General features: G+C 29.3%; 1 protein-coding gene across 6 annotated transcripts in view; it reads left to right on the top strand.

Moving 5' to 3' along the window:
• The window catches only part of LOC129952275 (reticulon-1-A), a 71,659-nt gene extending 51,917 nt beyond the window's left edge, over nucleotides 1-19,742 (top strand). For 4 of the 6 annotated variants that reach the window (XM_056064784.1, XM_056064783.1, XM_056064785.1 and 1 more), the window contains 4 exons: nucleotides 15,517-15,724; nucleotides 15,787-15,995; nucleotides 16,204-16,309; nucleotides 18,766-19,742. In XM_056064784.1, coding sequence (XP_055920759.1) covers nucleotides 15,517-15,724; nucleotides 15,787-15,995; nucleotides 16,204-16,309; nucleotides 18,766-18,826 — 584 coding nt within the window. In that variant the 3' untranslated portion in view covers nucleotides 18,827-19,742. Of the gene's footprint in view, nucleotides 1-7,438; nucleotides 7,756-14,390; nucleotides 14,545-15,516; nucleotides 15,725-15,786; nucleotides 15,996-16,203; nucleotides 16,310-18,765 lie in introns of those variants that run through there. The other 2 variants (XM_056064787.1, XM_056064788.1) reach the window with 2 other exon arrangements.
• The last annotated feature ends 796 nt before the right edge of the window (nucleotides 19,743-20,538 follow it).

Raw genomic sequence — 20,538 nt, 5'->3', positions numbered from 1 at the left:
TTGTTGTTTTAAATCGAATTTTGATGAAAAGTGCATATTAGCTATAGATTTATAGATAAAAGTGAACATATAAATATACATGTATGTTTAGCAAAAAAAATGCGGATTATTAAGCTTTTTTGGTGGCATTAACCAAATAATTGATGCTTTATTGATAATCATTTATTTTGCAATTAATTCAAATAGTCAACCATTTGTTTATAATGAACTAATTGTGGTTTCTCTAAAATGAAATACAATTATTTTAATGGAGTGAAAATTGTTCACATATCATCGCATATTTATGATTGTTTAATAGTTTCACATAAATTTAAAACTTGGGTGTGTTCAATAAAAGTTGGATGAGTATCATTTTTAAATCATTTTTAATGTCATGAAACTGGACTTATGAGGTTTTCGAAATTTCGTATTTTATAAATCAGAATTTTCATGTACAGTGGTGGTCCAGTATAACGAACGATATAATGTCCAGAGTTAATTCGTTATATCGAAAAAATTTGTTCATACAAGTATTTAGGTTAATAAAAAGTACATTTGTATTTTTCATTAATTTGTTTCAAACTTCAAAAAAAAAATATTTACATACTTCACTAAATAAAACAAAAAAACATATATAACTTCATTAATTTTTTTGAAACTGCAATGCCTTGGCCTTTAAAATGCTATCATTAATAGGAACATGACTCTCACGTTGGGCAATAACCCATTTGTACATTGCGGTTTCCATTTTTGGATATTCATATTCGTCTTAGATTTTTGAGAACCTTGGTCCCATTTTTCTTAGTGCATGTGCTAGACTTTGGGCTTCCGAACTTCTTCGAAATGTCCGAAAGCGAAACTCCTCTTTTATATTCATCAATGATTTTAATCTTGCAGGACTTTCTTATTCAGCATCATTCAAAACTCACATCGAAATTAATTTAACTACAACTCACAACTCGTTTCGGTAATGAATTCAATCTTCTAGTGTAATTAGATTCCAAAATAAAAAATCAATAATTTGTATTACTTGTATTTATTCCCATCGAAAATCGAAAAGACGAAATATTGACCGAATTTACCTTGTTTAGTTCAGTTAAAAATGAATTTAATTTTCGAAAAATAGTTTTTACTTTTTTTCATTGCCTGTGTACCACAAATCGAAATTATCGTTTTCAAAGAGTTTATCATTCCATTTTTAGAAACGTTTAATGTCATCTTTTGACATTTGGCATTTCAAAAGTGACAGCTGCCCATGCCCAAAGAGCGGAATATTTCCAACTTCAATTTCAAATTAGGCTCAAAGTTATGAATCTAGTAAGCTTTTATTAATCCGATTCTGAACATTGATTCATCTGGAAACTGATTTTGCAAAATAATATAAATAAACAATACAATAAATTTCAATAAGAAAGAAAGAAAATTCAAAACTAGATTCGAAATTTAGGATTTCGAAACATTTGTATCAGTAGCTTAAATAAAAGGAGCTTAAAATTTATAAACCAAAAACCATAATCTTCAATAACATTCATTTTTGGGGACTATTCAACATTTGTTTATCATTATGTCTTAAATGTTTGTCGATTTTCAACGAAACACTAAATTATTCAAATAATTTTGACTGAATTAATATCAACAAATTGTTAAAAATCTTTCATTTAATTTTATTTTTCGTAGATGAGCAAAAATCCGATGCGAAAATTCGAACTTGACTTAACAAGTCACTTTCGTTAAAATAAAATTGACAACTACTCCATGTACATTGAGAATCCTACATCGCCGATGCTCGAAATTCGATATTCGAAGTAAATTTCGAATTCCGAAAAATTAAATGTATAGCTACAAAAGTTTCGGTTTCAGAATATGATTGCGCCATGTGTGTGCTTTAAGTGACAATTTGTTTTAAATTCATAAAATTCACCGCATGACAAACAATCAATACAAATGACAGATTTGTCATGATGATTTTCTGACCTTTAAATTAGCACATTGTCATCGATATTCATATTTTACCTTCAAATTACTTCAACTGAATCAACTTCAAATTATAAACTCTCATAAAGTCTACGATTTATTTAAGATTTAAAAAATTGTCTAACTGATTCAATCATTTCAAACATAAATCTTAGAATTAAATAAAATTTTACCTAACGGTTGTAAATAATTAACAACCTCTATCTTTACCGTAACAAACTTCGCACATGCCGCCTATTCGAAATCGAAATGTATGAATTCTTTTGTGTCATAAAATTAAATATGGCTTCCAGCATTTTGCCGGTTCTCATAAACAATCCATATTTTTGCTGTTTTCAATGATATCATTTGTTCTCGAAAAACGTTTAATTTATTCAAAATATTCAATCATGATGTAATCATTCAAATGCGAACTCACCGTTCGCGTCTATAAAGTGTTAATTTCAAATAATTGTTGTTTCTGCTTTTTCTATGTCTAATGATAAAATGATGCAATCATTGAAATTTAATTAAAATACATATTTTGTTTTCTGCTGAGTAATCCAGATAATATGAAGAGAATTGGTCTACACGAGTATATACAAGTAAAAAGCTATAACAAATCGATAAGAGTTGTGGTGTTTGGTGTACGAGCTATGCGTTGCGTTGCGATGATCTGAACGCACTCTGGACTTGGCCAATTCAATTATCTTCTATTTTTATTATTATCCATGACTGACTGACATGCTATCATCACAAAGGTCCATGCTCAGTACACTTCAGATTCAGACAGTAACTTTTAATTTCTTAGGTATAATGCAATGGATTCATACAAAAAAATAAATTAAAAATTATTCAATTAGAGCAACAAGACCGGAAGCATCCTAAAATGTACACTTCACTTCACTAAAAACACTTTGCAATTCAAAACTGCGTGACTTTAGATAATCTCTCTCTTTTTAAACTAGCTGTCAAAATATAGAATGATATTTGTTACTAATTCCTCATGTTAAAGAGGGCGTGTCATACCTCAACCATGACGTCAATGTATCTTATTGTTTCCATTTCTCACACCTAGAGGTATGAAAAAGCATTAATTGTTTAAGTTTTAAGTGTTTAGTGTCTGGAAAGTTTAAGGCTAAGTACTTACTGTGTGTGCCAGACATTTTGGGATGCATACTTTTTTAAAGCCGTTATGAAACGCAGAAATGAAAAGCCGCTGCATAGTGTATTAATGTTTCTTCTTTTTTTCTTTTTTTAATTCAATCTGTTTTGCGAAAAAGATACTCTGTTGGACGTATTGACGTTGGTTGGTAGGTTGTTTTGTTGCTTTATTTTATTTTATTTAATCTGTTTTGATTGACTGAATGATTCACACACAACACCCCATTTACACTGTGAGTCTTTTTCATCACGGTTTTGATTTTATATGTGGTCAACGTGTCGGTCGGGAGGTTAGGTTATGCTATTTTTTCTAACTTGCCTGGCAAACTCTGTAAATATAATGTTTCCTCATATTTATGATAAATTTATTTGTTTCCTCTTTTTCTGTTTGTTTTTTCTTTCAAGTGGAATGAGAATCACAACAAAATCCACAACTGATTTTTGGTTGAATTCACAAATTCAAAACAATTAAATAATTTCATTAAAATCGCAGCGTGCAGCGCACCACAGATGTTTGGCTTTGTTTGTTTTTTCAAATGTCACACATGACGTTATGAAATGTTAGTCGGTACTCGGCTTAGATATGGGTGCAATTTAATTAAAAATTTGCAATCATAATATGTATTTTATTTTCAAGCTAAAAGTTTATTTATTTTGTTTGAATTTTTAGAAATGGAAATTATGCTACCAAAGTTAAAACAATGATTAAATAGTAATTTAAATACATGCAATTAATTAAAATAAAACTATAATGTTATTTAAAAGTGAGAAAAGTTTGGCTTTTAGCATTTTTAACGTGAAATCTCAAATTAGTTTAAATACATATTTTGTATTCAATTAATAAAAGCAACGAATTTTAAAATTCAACTTAAACTAATAGTTCAAATCTGATAAAGTTTCTATTGAGTTGAAATTGGTTTGGATCCATCATCGTTCTTAGTTGGGAACATAAAAATTGAGTTGACATTTTGTACAAATAACCTGGGTTGAAGGTTTTTTTTTGTAAACAAAATGTATTATTTACTGTTAACATAGTTACCTATTTCATTAAAAATTCCACGCGTTAGTTAAAACCATTTCTAGTCAACTCAATCCCAAATAAACTAGTATTTAAACATCTGACCAAAATGTGGTCGTAACCTTATTTGAACATCTATTGCATAAATAATAGTTTTGTTATTTGAAGAATACTTTTAGGCGCTTGACAAGCAATCAATTTTGATAAGACAAGTACATTTCTGATTGGTAAGCTGTCAAAATTTGATTTTCAATTGAGGATCCTTTTTTGTTTCTGTCATTTTCTGTGCAAAGAACTGGAGTGAAAGTCCAAATTCTTCGATTATTGACGTCTTGTTCTTGACATTTTTTAATTAATGGCGTCTTGTGTTGTCACATAAGTGTGCCCATTACCTTTTAATAACTATATAAACTGTCAGATATGACAGTTAAATTAGTATGTTTCTTCTGTCTCGTTCTTCATACAAATTGAAACGAGGGTCACTTGACAGTTTGTTAGTTTGACATTTGTTAGTCGTTCGTTGACTCTTCCAAAAACCAACTTATTGGAAAAACATATCAAACGTTCCCAAGTACACATTAATAATAAGCAGACTTGTTTTGATGTCTTATGAATTTTCCTCGTCTCCACTCGATTGTAAAATAAACGAGATAGACAATAAGGCAGGCATAATAGTTGTTGTTTTTTTTTTAATGATAATAAAACGTGAAAATGCGTCGTCTGAAAATATTTCAATGTAAAAACCGCCCCTAAAGATACAAAATGTTTGGGACAAACATTTAAAACGATTTATTCAAAATCTTAAACATGGATAGCAGGTCACTAAATTGGAAAATTTAATAATTTGAAATAATTTTAGCATCTTACGAACTCTTCATTGAAAAAAGAGTTAAAACTGCAAAATTGCTACTAAAGTCTTGATTTATAATTCTTATTAAGAGAAAAGTCTCCCAAATTAAGTTCTGTTTGTCACATGCATTAATTTTCATGATATGTCATTTTTAGGGTGTGTTCAGATTCATGATTTTTATTAAAAGAGAATACGTTTTTTAGTACTTATTAAAGTATTTACATTTTAGAATATGTTCTTTTAAATATTTGTTTTCTGGACTACTATTTGTCTTAGCAAATTAGTTCCTTATAACTAAAAGTAATAGAAATTTAAATTGAGCTTAATGAACATTTGACAGACAATCGCATTAAATTTGAAGTATTGAATGTCAGTTTTAAGTTATGGACTTATTTCATACATAAATGTAAAACAATTAGATTTTAATTTTTATCATTTATTTAAAATCCTCAATAATTCATGGATTTTTTCAAACCTGAACTCTATTAACTAGTATTAATTAGTACCCGTGGCATGATGGTTAGTGCGTTGGACTGTCATGCAAGGGGTCTTGGGTTCAATCCCTGCCTGTGCCACCTTAATTTAAAAAAAAATTAATTTTCGCGGGTACTGCCTCTTGCGAGGAATTGACAAATCCTTCAAGAGTAATTCTTGTCATGAAAAAGTGCTTTCTCAAACTAGCCGTTCGGATTCGGCATAAAATTGTAGGTCCCCTCCATTCCTGACAACATTACTCGCACACAGGAATGGTTGAGAGTTGTAAGTCACTAGGCCCTGGTTCACAACGGACTGTTGCGCCACCCCATTTGATTTGATTTTGAACTCTATTAACTTTGGAAATCTCATACGGCGGCGTTTATATGAAGAACCTTTAAATCTAAAGTTAATATTTTCATTTTTCTACGCCACTGTTTTGCCGCATTTCTTTCCTTATCTATAGTGGAACTTTTTCAACACCAATATGCAAATACCACCCCCGCCCCACTTATTGTTCGCGTCTTGGTCCCGTTAAACAACGGTAAATAGATACCATTTGTTCCAAAAACAAACATACCTACGACGAAAAAAAAACTTCTTTCACCTTTTTCTTTCTTTTTTTTATTTCAAATTTGTCGCTCGCTACTATCAACGTGTTAATAAAGAAAAACTTAACCATCAAACTAAACTACCATCGCTTACGTAAAATTGTGCCGCCATCACTTCACCTAAAAGCTAAAACTATATCTATAGTAATTTTTAATGAGCAAGCGTTTACATTCTCTGTCATCAATTCGTCTACGTCATCCATAAGCCATAACCATAAGGCCGTTCGTTTGAAGGCACAGCAAAAATAATAAAGAAAAGAAAAAATAAACTCGATTCAAGTTACCCACTCTCTTTATACAATTTGTGGTCTTTCATAATAAATGGTATTCTATATCTAGTAAAAAGTATAACATTGTGTTGGTTAGGAAACTCCAACTTAAAAGACCTGTTCTATCTAAAGAATGAATCAAGCTTCAATTTCACTCCATGGCTGATGGGTTACCCTCACTCTCGCTCCTCACATGCCCTTTGGAGACTCCAGAACTAACTTAAAACATCCACAACAACACACATTCGAGTCTTGTCTACCCTCATGACCAGAGTTACCAACAACATCTTAAACTATACTTAAATAGACTATTTTAAAGATATTTGTAGCCAAAATCCAGATCCGGAAAGTAGCTCAATATGAAATGAACAGTTCTTAAAACTTTAATCACAATCAAAATTAACTTTTATTACAAGCAACTCTGTTGATATTGATACATCACAATATACTTGCATTTAAAATGAACAATTCTTAAAACTTAAAAAAAAACACAACTTAATTTTATTAAAGATAACGCTGTTGATATTGATACCATATCTATTTTTATTTAAAGTAGCCCAAAAAGTAGCTCAATATGAAATAAACAATTCTCAAAGTTTTAATAACTATCACAATTTACTTTCATCAAAAATAATTGTGTTTATATTGAAACAACATCGATTTTTATTAAAAGAAGTCCCAAAAGTTGTTCAAAAAGTAGCTCAATATGAACTAAAGACTTCTAAAAATGTTTTTCCCAATCAGAATTTACTTCTATTTAAAATAACGTTGATATTAAAAACACTTCTGTTTTTATTAATAAAATATATTGTATCGTGTTGAAATTGGGCTTTGATTTTTAAAAATTGGTCTAACCAGCTCATGTTCACAACGTGGCAACTCTGTTCATGACGATATCAGTAGTATAAACTGGTAAACCGACTGAACACCCCCATCCCCACTCCTCCAGATACTTTTGTTGAGACTACTCAAAAAATCTTCAAGTATGCTGGTCTGGTGGTGGTGGTGGTGTTGGTGACTGTAATGTGTCGTGGCCGAGACGAGATACTTTACTTCTACTCTACTCAACTCTACTCTCCTGCTGGAATTGTCTTTGACTGTTTTCAGTCTTTTCGCGTTCGTAACGAATCGTTGGCGGTCAGCAGAATCGCAGCGTAGTTTCGGTTTTTAATTTCTTTTTTTTATTATTTCTTTAACATTTTTGTTGTTTATCCATTCCTTGTGTTTGCCATTTCGAAAAGGATAACAATAGAGAAGCCATATATAAAAAGACACGACTATCTAAAACTAAACCTCGTGTCATTGTCCTGTTTCCTGTTCTCCTGGTATCTAGTTACTTTAAAGTAAACAACAAATTTAAATAAAAAATGGCTGGAGGAAGAAAATACGCCCGTTCTGCAAATGGAAATGCTGTACAGCTACCCGAACGTGGACCAGGTAAAGAAATAACATAAAATAAGAAAATTCTTAGAATTGAAATCTTAAGATACATTTTTGCATGCGTAAGCAAAAGATTAATCAAATAGTTAAATCTACACGAAGACGCGATTTCGATGACAATCGAATCCAATCCTCCACGACGACGTCGATGACGGTGATGGTAACGGTGACACGGTAAAAAAAAACAAGAGATACACTTCCAACGTGTCACACACAAACTATTGTCAAAATTAAGCCAGCACCAGTTGGGTCTTGGGTGTACCGTAGGCACCTATCTATATAAAGGCTTAGTGGTTCTTTGATAGGAATAGCTACGCCACGCGTACAATTTAATCGTTGCTTCGTCGTCATCGTCGTTGATCGACTTAGGTATTCTTAACCAGTTTAACGCTTAGCTTTTTTTTAAGACGAGACATGCGCAGCGCAGCATAGCACAGCACATGCCAATTGGTCAAGTTAAGCCAAAGTCAACATTATCTCAATCTAATTGAAATTGATAACGTTGCAATTGTTAAGCTTGTGCTACCTTTTTGCAGCTTTGACTGCTCGTGCTGCACATATAGTGTATGAATTTTTTGATTAATTAGCAAATAAAATATTAACTTTTATTGATGAAAGGTTATCTCAATTTTTTTTAAAATTGAATTTTGTCATGACGACAAGATTATTGAAGGGAGATACTTTCATTTTTCAAAAAGGAGCTGTTGCTATTTGCATTATTTTGAATCTTGAATTTCTAATTTATTTTCTATCTTTTTATTTAAACGCATTGTTTTTTAATTGATATAAGAATTTATAACCTACACGTTTCTTGATTTTTTGATAATAATTTATATAGACTTTACAACATAGGTAGGTAAATGAACTAAATCTTGTTCTTATAATTGATATGATTTTCTGTGTGTCTTTGCAGAAAAATTAAGAAAGTGAATTTTGTAAGGCCAACTGGTTTTTAAGTATATTTTATTTTGGAGTGCTTTTGATGATTTTTCGTTTCATTTTTTCTTGTTTTGATGTGGTGTTGTTTTAAATCAAAATTAATGAAACGTGAATGATGAGGAATCACGATTCAGATTCGTACAACTTTCTATTTATTTAAAGAAGAGAAGGTATATCTTTTTTAATTATTCTTTTTGTAATAGTAATTATTTTATACTGCAATTAAAAATCGTGCACTAGTATGTTTATAGAGTTACCATATGGATTGAAATTGTGTTTCATATGGATGCACTTTTCTCATATAAACCTTTACTTATTTTTAAAGGTCCGATTTGGCTAATAGAAAATTTTGACAATTCCCGATGTTTCAAGGTACCTGAACCTAATAAAAGGTTTTTAAAGGGATTTTTATGTATGTGGTAACCTTCTTTTTTGTCTCCTATATCTCAAGAACCAGTAGAAATATGGACTTTAAATAAATTTTTTTTACAGGGAATAACATTGAAAAATTTTGTTTGTTTTGTTGAAACACCAAAATCTACACAAGCAACAAAAACATGATAATAAATCGTTCCAATAACTTTAAATTTTTGTAACTCATACAAAATATTGTAATCTAAAGTTTTAGAAAAATCATGTGTCACATCCCAGCCCCTTTTTTTGTAAATTGTATGAGAAGTATGGAAAAATCGTGATTATTTTTTTAATATTTTATCTTCAAAATTGTTTTCTTAATATTTAAAACAACGAACAAATATATGACACTTTAAATGACAACTGCTTTGACAGGTGTCAAATCCCAGTGCTACCAATTTAAAACCAAAATGTACAGTATCTTAATAAAATGCAAAAGAACCTTTCTCCAAATTATTGGCTTTTTCTCAACAAACAATCAAAACTATAACGACGATTTGTAAAATAAAACCGTGGTAAAATCTATAGTTCTGTTTATAACTCGAAACCACTCATCTGTGAAACTTACTCACTTGGCACTCTTGGACTTTATTTTGATATGAAATGTGAAATAAGACGTAAAAGAAATGATTTCGACTTTCAATCTCAACATTTGCAATAGATATGCTTGATAAATTTCTCCTCAAGAAACACTTGTTTTCTGGTATTTACCCTACCAAAGTCTGAATAGAGTAGACAAACTTTAAAAATGTTATCTCATATTTAAAGAGAATGATGGAAGATAAAATTTATCTCGGCACGTGTACAAGATTTACATGATTTAATGGCAAACAGAAATTGTTTACTTTTTGCTTTGTGTGTCTTTTTCTTTATTAAAATAAGTAATTGTTTTATTGAGCTTTGTATGAATAATAAAGCCGGTAGGTTTGTAATGCATAAATGATAAACTTTTGTATATTGTTATCTTTGTTTTTTGAAAATTTTAAACAATTATTATTATAAAAAAATTACAATATTCAGTAGACAAAAATTACCGAATCTTCAAGGGTGTCTGAATCCAATTCATGAATCAAATTCATTCATAATCTTCAAATCGACTTCTAATTGTTATTTTGACTTTGATCAATTTTTGTCATGTAAAGAAATGTTCACATTTGATGTCATTTTGTTCACACTCTGCGTTCTGCGAATCAAATATCTTTTAAAGCTGATGTGAGAAAATGTGTTTACGTAAAAGTTAAAAGATCAAAAATTGGTTCTGAAATTTGTCTGGCGATAACATACAAAATATCAGAAGATTACTATATCACTGATTTATATTCATTAACTACTAAAGCGGGACATTTTGAACAGTTTAGTAAATTCTTAAAGACATTTGATTAAGTTACTAAACTAAAAACATGATTTTGCTAATTTCAATCTGAACATTTTACTTAAGTTAAATCACAAAATGGATATTTTTAATTTTAGTAAATCCATATGAGTATGAGTTTTTGAAATTTAAAATTAATATCACTGTTTGTTGTGCGTATTTACGAACGTCAAAAAATATAATTTAAATATGATGATCCAAGCTGTTTTATTTCAATTATCTGATCTGCATTGATCCGTTGTGATAATAAAAAAACGCTGCTAATGTTAGAATACTTTATCTTTTCCTTGCAAATTTATATACACACATACGTTTATTCGGCGCCGTCTAAGAATGTAGGACATTCGTTCCTTTTTTAAATTTATGTCAGTAAATTTCGCTTTAAAAAATGTTCAAACAATAATTAATTGACACCTTTTGGAAATTTAAAACGCCAGACAGTCAAATATATTTGTCTAGTCTATGTTTCAAAGTATACACCTAGTCTTGGTATGTAGATGTCAACAACAACAGAAAAAAAAACAAATTTCAAAGGTATTTTTCAAAAATACAATTCCATCTCATTTGCCTTCAAAATGTCAATTTCAACGATACTTCAAAATCGCAAAAAAAGAAAGAAAGAATATTCCAAATTCTTGGACTAAAAAAACTATTTTTTCCTCTCTAAGAAGTATTATCTCCATCCCATTACTTTTCCGATGCATTTCCAAATGTCAGCACCCGTCTGTCTCTCAATAAAAAAAAGGAAACCCAAAACAAAAAAGTAACGTTTACATTGCTGCAACTTGCTGTCAAGTCAATCTCACTCACTCCTTGTCTCTGTTACAACAAATTACGTAGATAGGAACTAAATATATTTTACTATGTATTTTTTGTTTTGTATTCAACTATAGACACGTGAATTTGAAAAGCCATCGACTATATACGAGAAGTCTGATGCTGATCGATTAATTGATAAAATTAAATCAACCAGAATCCAATCCTCCCTCTTTCTGTCCACAAACGTGACACAAACATGGCAACTCTTTGTCTATTTCGAGTTCTGCGTATTCTTAAAACTTGTATCTATTTAAATGAGAGAATAAAAAGAAAGAAAAAGTTCCTCCGCATTCTGTGCGTTTAAAGTTTAAAAAAAATTTAAATTGTATCTATGAGATACATTTCATTTTCTTTTAAAAAAGAATTAATAAACTCTTGTATCTTTTAGTAGTTTTGTTTTTATACCAAAATTCCTCATCTTGTGCTTTTTTTGTTTTTTTGTATGTTGTTCATTTCAAAAGAAAGTTTTTCTTTATTTTTGTATCTGTATCAATGCGTATCTTATTTTGAATTTTCTGCTTTTGTCTTCTACGTATATTTTCGTATATATATATTTAAGAAGAAGATACATACCATACGACCGGGATGTATCGTTGACGTTGTCATGCTGTGATTTTGTTGTATTTTTTTGTTCTTTTCATTTCGGAGAAATAATTAAAATAGACCACGATTTAATAGAATTTCGAATATACGAACTATCTGAACTTTAGATTTTTTTTGATTTCTTCACCTGAAAAAAAACTATTTGGTTTGTACTGTTTTTTTTTCAAAACTGTCACTGTTTTTTTTTATTCATAAATTGTAATAATTCGCTTCTATTGAAAACCATGCATCTGAACACATCTAAAAAGTGACAGATCGTTAAAAAAAACATAGCAAACAAACCTTAATCGATAAAACTGACTTAATAACATTAAATGTCATACAGAAATATTATAAATGTAGAAATTTAGTTAAATATCTTTAAATGCCTTGCTAGTATAATACTTATTTCATATTTAGAAACTTTAAAATCTGAACCCGTCTAAACCATGACGTGAACCTATTTTTTTAAATGTCAGAAACCTCAAAGGAATGAGAAGAAGACATTTGTTATTTTAACTAAAATTAGCAAAATCATCTTTACTAAAATAACTATAAAATTTTACCGAATCGCTTAAATTAAACTACATTTAATTTACATTTTAGTTATAACATATAAAATTTCATGCGAATCTCTTGAATACCAATGTTTTAGGGCAGTTAACATTTGTTATATCTCATAAATTTCCGTATTCAAAGAAATGTAAACAAACATACTTTGATCTGATAAACAGATACATCGCACACTGCAAATAAAATTGAAATAAATACAGAGCACATTTTTCTATAAAAAATAAAATATATTAATGTTTAATCCTTCTGCTAAGCTTAAGGAAATAGAGCACTGAGCAGAGCCTGTGCACTTCTAGTACGCTATGAAAAGAGTTTGAAGAATTTTCCATCTGTCACCTTTAAGCCACACGAAACAAACGTGAAGTCAGCCAAACTTAGCTTTTCACTCCATTTCACGCGGTTATTTTGTTCAGAGCTCTGATTGGAAAATGAAAAAACAAGCATACAAATGATCTCTGATATATTTGAGCTAAAAAGGAAAAACAGATCTTTTTTGACAGCTCCATCCTTTGCTCTGAACTTTCACAGAAAAACTTAAACCGTCTACTCAGAAAATTTTGCAGAAATATAAAGTGACATTGATGATAAATAGAAAAAGTCAGGGTTAAGATCTAAAAGAATACTAAATCATTCTAAAATGTCTTCATTCTAAAATTATGAAAACGTACGTGACTTACTAATGGGATTAGGAGCCATTTATGATCCGAACCTAAATTCTTTCAAATCTAAAAGTGTGGACGTTTTAAACGATTTAGTGAAATGTTGATTATGTCTCTTAACATTTTGCTAAATTTAAAATTAAGAATTGGCTACTTTAACTCTTAGGAATTTGCTGATTCCATATCTATCATCTACATCTGTCAATTAATATTATTAGAATGACCCAGTCTACAGTTGGGAATTCTAATTAAAAGGTCCGTTTAAGTTTGTTTTCTACGAGCTGTCACTTATTTTTTAAGACATGTTCGGATGCCGGTTTTAAATAAAAAAGGGTATGAGTAATTTACTAGCAAAACAAAAAGAAAGGTTAACATTTTGACGTTGCTAATACATTGCTGAATATTTAGAATATTGCTATTCATAAAAATGTTAACTCAATGTTTTACGATAGTAAGTTTTGACTTTTAAATGTTGTAAATGCAATGTGACCTTAAAGTTTATCGTGTTTATTCTAATTATTAAATGTTACTTTTATTCATCAAATGCTACAGTACATATGATTTCAATTGTAAATTGCTATATATAAATGCTTTTAACCCGAAGCTTGATTCTTTAGTTCCCGTTTTTAAAATGTGATTCCTAAGTGTTTGAAACAAATCCTAGATGATTCTTTTGTCTAGAAGTCAATGACTAGAAACCTATTGGTTTACGTTCAAAATTATAGTCTATTTAGTAGAATTAAAATTTTGTTTTAATTTTAACAAAGCCTATTGTTGAAAATTGCAATTTCAATTATTTTCATTCCAAACCAAGAACCAACAAGTTTACCCCCACCACAGAAAAAAAGAAATACTTTCTTACCCACGCCAATTAAATTAAACAATTCATTTATTTTTATTTTCTTCGCCTGAACGAAAAAATCCTACTATTAGTCAGGAAAAATATATATAAATATTAGACTCTTTTCTCTCTCCAATTCGGCAAAAGTAAATTGTCAAAATTAAGTTAGATATATATTTATTTTTTTTTTCCACTCGATAGAATGCCGAAAAGATGCTCTGTCCGAGAAATTATACAGATCCCCATCTACAGATCCATCTAGTCTCGCTAGTGCATCGAGAGTTTTCATCAACGTGACTATGTCAAACCGTACAGAGTGTGACATAAAGTGAAAAGTTTTTTTGACGCGATTTCGAAACCTAAAGCACAAACTCTTTAAATACATAAAAATACATATTTATTTAATTTATATATATTTTGTATATACATAAGTTGTACAAAAGCATTTAATCTAGTACAAAGTTTTTTTTTATTTATTTCCGGGCCTTTTTATCCTTTAAACGAGTACATTTTTGAGTTTTCTCTTTATTTTTGAATCGAAAATCTTCTTTTATTTTCAAAAAAGTTGGAATACAAAATGACAAAAAGTAATAAAGTCGATTTCTTTATAAACTTGTATTTATTTTATATTTAAAAATACTTATTACCGGCACTAAAAGTTGTATTCCTTACACTTTTTGTGGGTAGATAGCTAAGAGCTATTCTATTGCGTAATAACACAATTCACTCAAAATCCCAAGAAATAGAATGAACATTTCAAAGCTAAAAAAAAACAATTTTCCAAGAAATAGAACTTTTCCTGGTGCTAATAAAATGATTTGTTGTGAAAAAAACCTTAAAGAGATATATTCTTTCTTTAAATACTTGAATAGCACCACATTTAAAAACCTGGACAAAGCATTTTTGAACGAGGAAAAACGCATATTTTCTTTGACTTGTCATTCATCACGAAACCATCCATTTTAGAATTTTTGCAAAGAAAGAAATCTATTTTTACACTTTTTTTTAACCCATCCAGCTGCAAAAAGTTTGGTTTTTCGAATATTTCGCGATATATTATTATATTTTCAAATGAGAAAATAATCATAAATATTTGAATACGTTAATAATAAACAAAATTATATACTTTCCATAATTTATCTAAGATGTAGCCACTTTTACTTTCATCATACTTAAAACAAAAAAAAAATAGTTTAAAAGTGTTTTACAAACCGGAAATTGTTTACCAAAACCATGACCAGTTTCGAATCGATATTTGTTTTCGTCTGGACAAAATAAAAACTTGATTTGAATAGGAAGTCTTATGCAAATTTTAATTTGATATTTGATGAGGATTCATATAAATTAAACCGGACTTCACGGTATTTCACCCAAAGCAAGAAAATCATCACCTGTCTCCAATAATTGTCAAAATTCAAATAAAATTTCGATTTCGATTTCTTTCGAAAACTCTCAAGGACCAGTAAATATTTCCTAAATAAAATTATTTATTAATTAAGCTTAATTACTTTACTTTAATAATTTATCTAATTTGTTTTGTATTTTTTGTATCTTTATAGTGGAATCCTTAATCTACTGGCGAGATGTGAAGAAATCAGGAATCGTTTTCGGTGCTGGACTGATAACTTTATTGGCTATTGCATGCTTCTCAGTAATCAGTGTATTTGCATACTTATCAATCATTGCATTAGCTGGTACAGTATCGTTCCGTATCTATAAAACAGTGATGGCAGCCATCCAGAAAACATCAGAAGGACAACCCTTCAAGTAAGTTAAAATACAAATTTACAAACAGAAATAAAATAGTAACTAATATTTTTTTCTTATAGGGAATACCTCGAACTCGATTTGACCATTTCCCAAGAGCGAGTACAACAAGTGGCTAGCGTTGCTGTTGCTCATGTAAACGGATTTACAGCTGAATTAAGGCGATTGTTTTTGGTTGATGATTTGGTTGATTCACTGAAATTCGGTGTTATTCTGTGGTTCATGACATACATTGGAGCTTGGTTCAATGGCATGACATTGGTGATGTTGGGTAAGAATAATAATATTCTTTTTTATAATGTCCAAAAAAAAGTGAAATCATCAAATTCAAAAATATTTCACTTTACTACTGAAGGACTCAAGCTTTTAAACATCAACAAATTTACTTTTTTTTGCCATAGATTTCTGAGGCTCTAGAGAATTATAATTCGTATTTAAATTTTTGAAACTAATTTGATTACTTTTTTTCCTGTTTTTAGCCTTCGTGTCACTCTTCACTTTGCCAAAACTTTACGAAAGCAACAAACAATCGATCGACTCATATTTGGATTTGGTCCGAACCAAGGTGACAGAAATTACCGACAAGTAAGTTGCATCAAATTTTTAAAATATTAATTTTTAATTTCTGACATTTTTTGAGGTAAACCTTAGGTTTTGAATGCGCATTTAATTTATGTGTATTATTATTATTTTAAGTTGATATTTGGTATTGTTCTATAAGAACTTCTTTGGTAAACAAAATATCACCCGTACTAAATTTGTATTGTACCTAACGTCCTGACTTGAATTGATATGAAATTTGCAGTGGACAAGAGAAGAAGGAGTTTTCTATCTTTTCACGCGCTCCGTTATCTGTTTCTCCTTGGAGCACAAACAAAAAAAAATACTTTCTCTCTTGAAGGACTAAAATGTTTTAAATTCGAATTAATCAAAAAAGTTGCAAACAAAAACTCAAAACGGGGATTTTAAGGCTAAGTTAAAAAAGGCAAAATGTCTCTAAATTACAAATTCTATGATGATTTTGCAAAGTAGAAATATTTTGTCTTCTTGATACAGTTTAAATCACTTTAGTACCTTATGTAGTTTGTGGAAATTTTAAATAGTTATGTTAGTTTTTATTTCACAATATATGAAGATTTTAAACAAACCTTGAACTTTTTAGAGCTAATTTCTAATTCAAACTTTAATTTTATTGCTAAAGTTTTAAAAATATCCGGTTTCAACTGTATTATATTTTTTGATATATTTCAAAAACTTGATTTTATAAAATTGTTTAGGCAACAGATTCTCTACAAGAGCTAAGCTTACTTCTAAACCGTTTCAGCATAAATGGTTTAGAGTTTCTTTTAGATTTTTATTAGACACTTTAAAACAAGCAACTTATAAAGATGTTTCTAATCTTATATGTTATAATATAAATATGTCAAAAGAATATTGAAGAAAAGGGTTGTAGAATTGGAAAACCATCACACCCACTTCAAAATTGTATATGACCTCAAAAATCCATACATACAGTGAGTGCCATTAATATTCGTTTTTTTTTGTTTCTTTCCATAAAAACACTTTATTTTCTACTTTAAACTTTCAAAAAGTTAAAAACCAGTTTATCTAATTAATCTTTCTTACCATTGATTTTAATATTTTGTTGGATACCTTTGATTAAATAAAACTCCGTCCAGTGGCTTGGTCAATTTTTTTATAATTGTTTGAAGGTATTCAATGCCTATTTTGCTCCATTCTTCTTTAAGCCGTTGCTTTAGTGGGTTTTCGCGAACTAGACGGTCCAATTCATCCCAAAAATTCTCGATTGGGTCAAAGTCTGGAAATTGTGGGTGTTTGGATAACTAACAGTTATACAGAAGCCATTCCCTTACAACATGTCAAAAAGTATTCCTTATTCAATATACTGTCCATGAATACTGAATTTCCCATTCCTCTCGCCGAAATGCACCCCAAAACCATGTTGTGCCCGCCTCCATGCTTTACTGTTTGCTTTGTGTTCCTGCTTTTAAGCTCTTCATTTGGCTTGCGCCACACCATAGCTCTTCCATCCGATTCAAAGAGGTTGAACTTACTCTCGTCAGCAAATATTACATCATCCCACCAAGTTGCATCCTTATTTTTGTGTTACCTCGCAAATTTGAGCCGAATTTGCCTGTTGGGCATATTGATAAATGGCTTTTTTCGCATTCCATCAACACTTCTTACACAATTGTTGGTACACTTAAGAAAGGATTTGCTTTAATTTTTCTTACTATAAGCCGTTCTTCTTTCGTTGTTAACTTTTTTGGTTGACCCATCTGATTCTTTGGTTCGATCCTTCCTTCCCTTTTATACCTCCGAACAATATCACCGAAAACGTTTGGCTTTACGTCTTAAATAACAGCAATTTTTTTATGTTTCACCTTTATTATGGTGAAGAATAACAAGCTTTCTTTTTTCAAGGCTTGTATTTTTTCCTTTGCGCCCTATGATTAACTTTTTAAATAAAACCAAACGATCTTACTCTAAATCGTTTTAAAAATGTGTGCAAACGTCTAGTCAAAACTTCATTTTAACGTTACTATTAAATAGACAAACTGTTAATCGGAGCAAATGTCAAACTCAGCAAAGAAAACAAAAAAACGAAAATTAATGAAGCGCTTACATGTGTCCTTTCCGCGTTGTTTATCGTATATCTTAATGCAATTAAGTGATCATTTTTTTTAATGAAATATTTAGGAAATAATATACTAATTTATAAAATAACCAAATAATAAACCTAAATATAACTTTTACTACGAAAAAACACCAAAAGTATGTTTAAGAATAAAAACCGAATATTAATAACACACAAATACGTGTTTTTTGCTTTTTAAAAAGTATCATCTCAAAAACTTGACGTGATACATTTCAGACTCTATTATCGTAGTGTATTCATTTTCTATTTCTTTCCCAAAAAATGTCAGATTTAAAGAAAAAAAAAGCAATATTTGTATTTCAAAACATACTTAATCCAAGTTTCACACTAAACTACATACTTTTATTTTTCTTTATTTCAGAGTCAAAGTAGCCATCCCAATCGGCAAGAAGGCGCCAGTTGAGTCCGAGAAAGACAAATAAATCATTTTCGCAGATTTAAAACACAAAACAAAAATGTTGAATTAAACAAACAAAAAAAAATAAAACAAAAAAAACATTTAACTATAGGATAAAAAAACACAACATTCAACAACTATCAGCAGCAACAACAACAACAAAGAAAAAAAGAATTGTAATATAAGTTGATTACAAATATATATGTATTACCATCCATACTCATAGATATGTGTTTCTATAATTTCTTTTTGACGATTCCTCTTATAAAAACTTTAATTAATCAAAAATAATAAAAAACAATAACAATTTAATTAAATAAAAAGAAAAGAAAAGAAAAAAAAAACAACATTTTAAAAATAAGAGAGAATCATTTCTTAACATCAATCTAAATAATAAAAAAAAAAGAATTAAATAAAATATAAAATTGTTACTTAAAATGTATTTTATTTTATAATTTGCGCTCTTAAACTTGATTTGTTGCAAAAATAATAATAAAAAAAGAGACAACTTTATTATTATATACCCATTATTTTGTCCATTTAGATATTATAAATAAAAATATGATAATAAAAATGAAAAAGCAAAATTATAATTTAATTTAGTAGAAAAAAGAATTATTAAACTAAAGAGAACAACAACAACTTTAACATTATATTATATTTATATTATTATTCTTCTCTTCCTATTATTATAATTTCTTCTTTTTTTTAATTTGTAATTAAATTTGTTTTAATTTTAACATTATACAATGTAAAAAACAAAAACGAAGAAATTCAAGTAAAATGAAAACAAAACTGAAAAGAAAAGAAAAAGTATTTCACATTTTGCATGATTGAACTTTATTTTTTGGGACAATTTTAAGTAGACAAATGTTGATATTTTGTGAAAATAATAATAAAAAAAAAAACTGAAAAAATACCGAAATCATGAAATATTTAAAGATGGCTTTTTATTTTTATTTTCGTTTTATTTTTATTTTTTCTGTTGGGTCTATGTAAAACTTCGTAGCGAATAATCTCTGACTATAGAAATATGAGAAAAACAGTATTACTGGTGAATTTTTCTTAAACAAAGTTCAAGGCTTCCAAGAATGGAATGTTTTGGGAATACAATCATTTATTGAATTTTACTTAAAGATTGCAATCATTGATTTTATCTAAAGATTAAGACTTCAAACTTTTGCATTCACTAATCATTTGGAGTTAAAAAAAATAAACGAATTCCATCGTATTCAGAAACTTATACGAATTCGGAAAACCCTTATCGGGAAATCCGTTCGTAGTGAAAAATCTCATATAATTTTGTATTGCGATTACGGGTTTTCGGAGTTCGTAAAAGTTTCCGAATACTATGGCCGTAGTTTTTTTTCGAAAATCATACAAATTTCCGATTACGATGGAATTCGTGATAGGGCTGATTGTTTCTCCAATCATTTGACTGCAATCAATTGATTGCAATCGTTTGAGACTTCATTCATACTTTGCATTCACTTGAAGTCTTTATATTCTTAAGGGAAATTTCATGCTTTTGAAAGTTTGATTTTAATCTCTTGGTGTCTGATATCGAAAATCGGTGTGTGACACCGAAAATTGGTGTGCGGAACACTTTGAATATTTTGTGTGGCGAAATTTCACTTAAAAATGCAAAGGCATCAAGAGAATTCAGAGAATGCATTAAGTCTCAAAGGATTGCAGTCAAATGACTTGAAAAAATGATTGCAATCTTTTAAAGATCAA

This window comes from Eupeodes corollae, chromosome 3 (assembly GCF_945859685.1).
Source record: "Eupeodes corollae chromosome 3, idEupCoro1.1, whole genome shotgun sequence".
NCBI classification, from domain to species: domain Eukaryota; kingdom Metazoa; phylum Arthropoda; class Insecta; order Diptera; family Syrphidae; genus Eupeodes; species Eupeodes corollae.
The sequence above is the reverse complement of the archived record's forward strand: the minus strand, read 5'-3'. Positions and strand labels throughout refer to the sequence as shown.